General features: G+C 50.1%; 1 protein-coding gene across 1 annotated transcript; it reads right to left on the bottom strand.

Annotated features, from left to right (window-relative positions):
* Positions 1-308: 308 nt before the first annotated feature.
* Positions 309-959, bottom strand: LOC123143336 (histone H3.2). Its single transcript, XM_044562220.1, has one exon. The coding sequence runs from the start codon at positions 889-891 to the stop codon at positions 481-483; it is 411 nt and encodes a 136-aa protein (XP_044418155.1). The 5' UTR covers positions 892-959; the 3' UTR covers positions 309-480.
* Between the last annotated feature and the right edge of the window lie 1,657 nt (positions 960-2,616).

The following is a 2,616-nucleotide window of genomic DNA, read 5'->3' as shown; positions in this document are numbered from 1 at the left end:
AATAACACCCAAGACATGCTTTAGGACTGACTCGATGCTGAGAAGCCAGTGACGTTCAGTAGACAGCAGCTCTGCAACGAATTAGCATAATAGAATGTGACATTAAACTTCAAAGTATAATAGAATGTGACATTAGCATGACAGGGGAGTAACCAAGGTATGACATTAGATGGAACAAACTGAAGATTTGGTTCAGACTTTGGGCTTAAATTACAAGAAACTTTGACCATCACCTCAGATTGAGCAAAGAAACCATTCGTTGACATTCCAGGATTACAAACAACAAAATGCGTCAGAAGAACACAAAATGGAGAGAGATCTGATAGCCAGCTTTCATTCAGATTGCTGATGACAACAAGATGGTAACATCACAACACACCTAACATAGCACGAACGAGGGATCTTCCTACCACAATACCAGATCACATCACCACGCAACACATGCTAATCTCTACACCTGCAGATAAGACAGACACGATCTTAGGCCCTCTCTCCCCGGATGCGGCGGGCGAGCTGGATGTCCTTGGGCATGATGGTGACGCGCTTGGCGTGGATGGCGCAGAGGTTGGTGTCCTCGAAGAGCCCCACGAGGTAGGCCTCGGCGGCCTCCTGCAGCGCGGAGACGGCGGAGCTCTGGAAGCGGAGGTCGGTCTTGAAGTCCTGCGCGATCTCCCGCACGAGGCGCTGGAAGGGCAGCTTGCGGATGAGCAGCTCCGTGCTCTTCTGGTACTTGCGGATCTCCCGGAGCGCCACGGTGCCCGGGCGGAAGCGGTGCGGCTTCTTGACGCCGCCGGTGGCCGGCGCCGACTTGCGCGCCGCCTTGGTGGCCAGCTGCTTCCGCGGCGCCTTGCCGCCGGTGGACTTCCTCGCCGTCTGCTTCGTGCGGGCCATCGGGGTTTCCTTGGTGGATTGGTTGGGAGGGAGATTGGGGATTGGAGTGGATGGAGAATGGAGCCGGCTCGGGGAGCGTTTTAAGGAGCGGGCGGCGGGTGGCCAAATTTCGGCGCGCTGTGTTTCGGGAAGGAGAGGTGAGTTTGGATCGTTGGATCTGCCAGCCGTGGATGGTGGGATTTGGTTTCACGCGGATCGTAGGGGGGCGATCCGTGGCTTCGAGGTTCCTGCGTTCCCATTGGTTGGTTGCTTTTTTTTCTTTATAAGTAACGATTGGTTGGTTGGGGTAGCCGGCGCAGGTGCAAGATCATCACCCATTTGTAGCAAAATGGATGTGCCCAAAAGACTGTCGTTTGGGACAGTGTGGGCATAAAATATACAGGATGTGCCCAAAAGACTGTCGTTTGGGACAGTGTGGGCACAAAATACTGCTGAACAAATCGATAATTCAAACGATGCTCAAAACGGTGAACAGTAAAATAAAAACATAGTAGAAATTTCACATAATTAGATTATTATTTTTCTTCCAAGATGCTCATATGCGTGATGTCCCTGCCAAATTTTGGGGTGTTTGGAAATTCGAAAAGCTTGTGGCAGAAACGAGAAAATCGGTTGTGAAGAATGTTTTTTTTTCAAATGTTCCTCGAACACCCGGATTTTTCTTTGCCACCTCCTCGAATGTCCAAACTTCATCAAATTTTGCACGGGCATCACGCACAGGAGCATCGTCATGCAAAAAAAAGATTTTTTTGAATTGGTTTCCTATTTTTTGCGATTTTATTGTTCATCCCCTAAGCCCTGGTGCATATTAATTAGCCGCGTCCTCAAAAAATTCCCTATTCCTAACTTTTTAAAGTTGAATGTTAATTCCCTATTCATATTTGATGCCCAAAAAATGTTAGAACAATCCCAAAATTTAGCATCAAGCGCTCCAAATTTCAAGTACCTCTAATTGGTGCCACAAAAGCAAAACGCAGCAATGCGAAGCCAACCCATGAGCTGGAATTTCCGCACTGCTCGACCCGCCTTCACTTCATGCCAATTCTGGCGAAAAATCGCCGCCACACATCACCGTCGCAATTGCCACCCACCCTCGGGACCATAGCCACCCCACCACTCGGCAGCCACCGTGACGACCCCCACGGCGATCGTCGAGCTCGCTCCGCCGCTGCCTGATTTGCACCGATTCTGGCCGTTCCCCGCCCCATATCGTCCGATATGACCGCCGCATCCACCAGCGAAAGTTATGTCAATATGCGTATGTAACAAGTTGTCTTGGGGGTCGAATCCTTTGGCCACATTTTCATATATTTCAATTGTGCTCTCTCTTCTATGGGCCCTTTTGTATTGCTTTCTCTATGGGACTTCTGCCAGGAAGAGACAAATTGCAGTGACTAGTAACGCTAAAAAACAATCGTAGTGACCGTCAAGCTTCCTATAGAAAAATGATGAGTTGCGTCTCAGGCCCGGGATTTCACGCTCCCAGGGTCAAGTAAAGAGAAGGCAAAGGAACCATAAGTTCGTTCACTCAATCCCCTAGACGCAACCTGCGAATGAGGAAGCCCAAGACCAAGGACTAAAGCACGGCCCAGGCCCAATGAAGAGAGCATCGCACGCCAACGGCTAACTACTTGTAGCTCACAGCGCGGATTTGCGGATTTACCATCCGAGCGACGCATGGGATGTATCCCCTCAAGTTAGGATTTCTCTCCTCTCGGTGGCGGC

Source organism: Triticum aestivum, chromosome 6D, assembly GCF_018294505.1.
Source record: "Triticum aestivum cultivar Chinese Spring chromosome 6D, IWGSC CS RefSeq v2.1, whole genome shotgun sequence".
In the NCBI taxonomy this organism is placed as follows: Eukaryota; Viridiplantae; Streptophyta; class Magnoliopsida; order Poales; family Poaceae; genus Triticum; species Triticum aestivum.
This window is presented reverse-complemented; position numbering and strand designations above follow the sequence as displayed.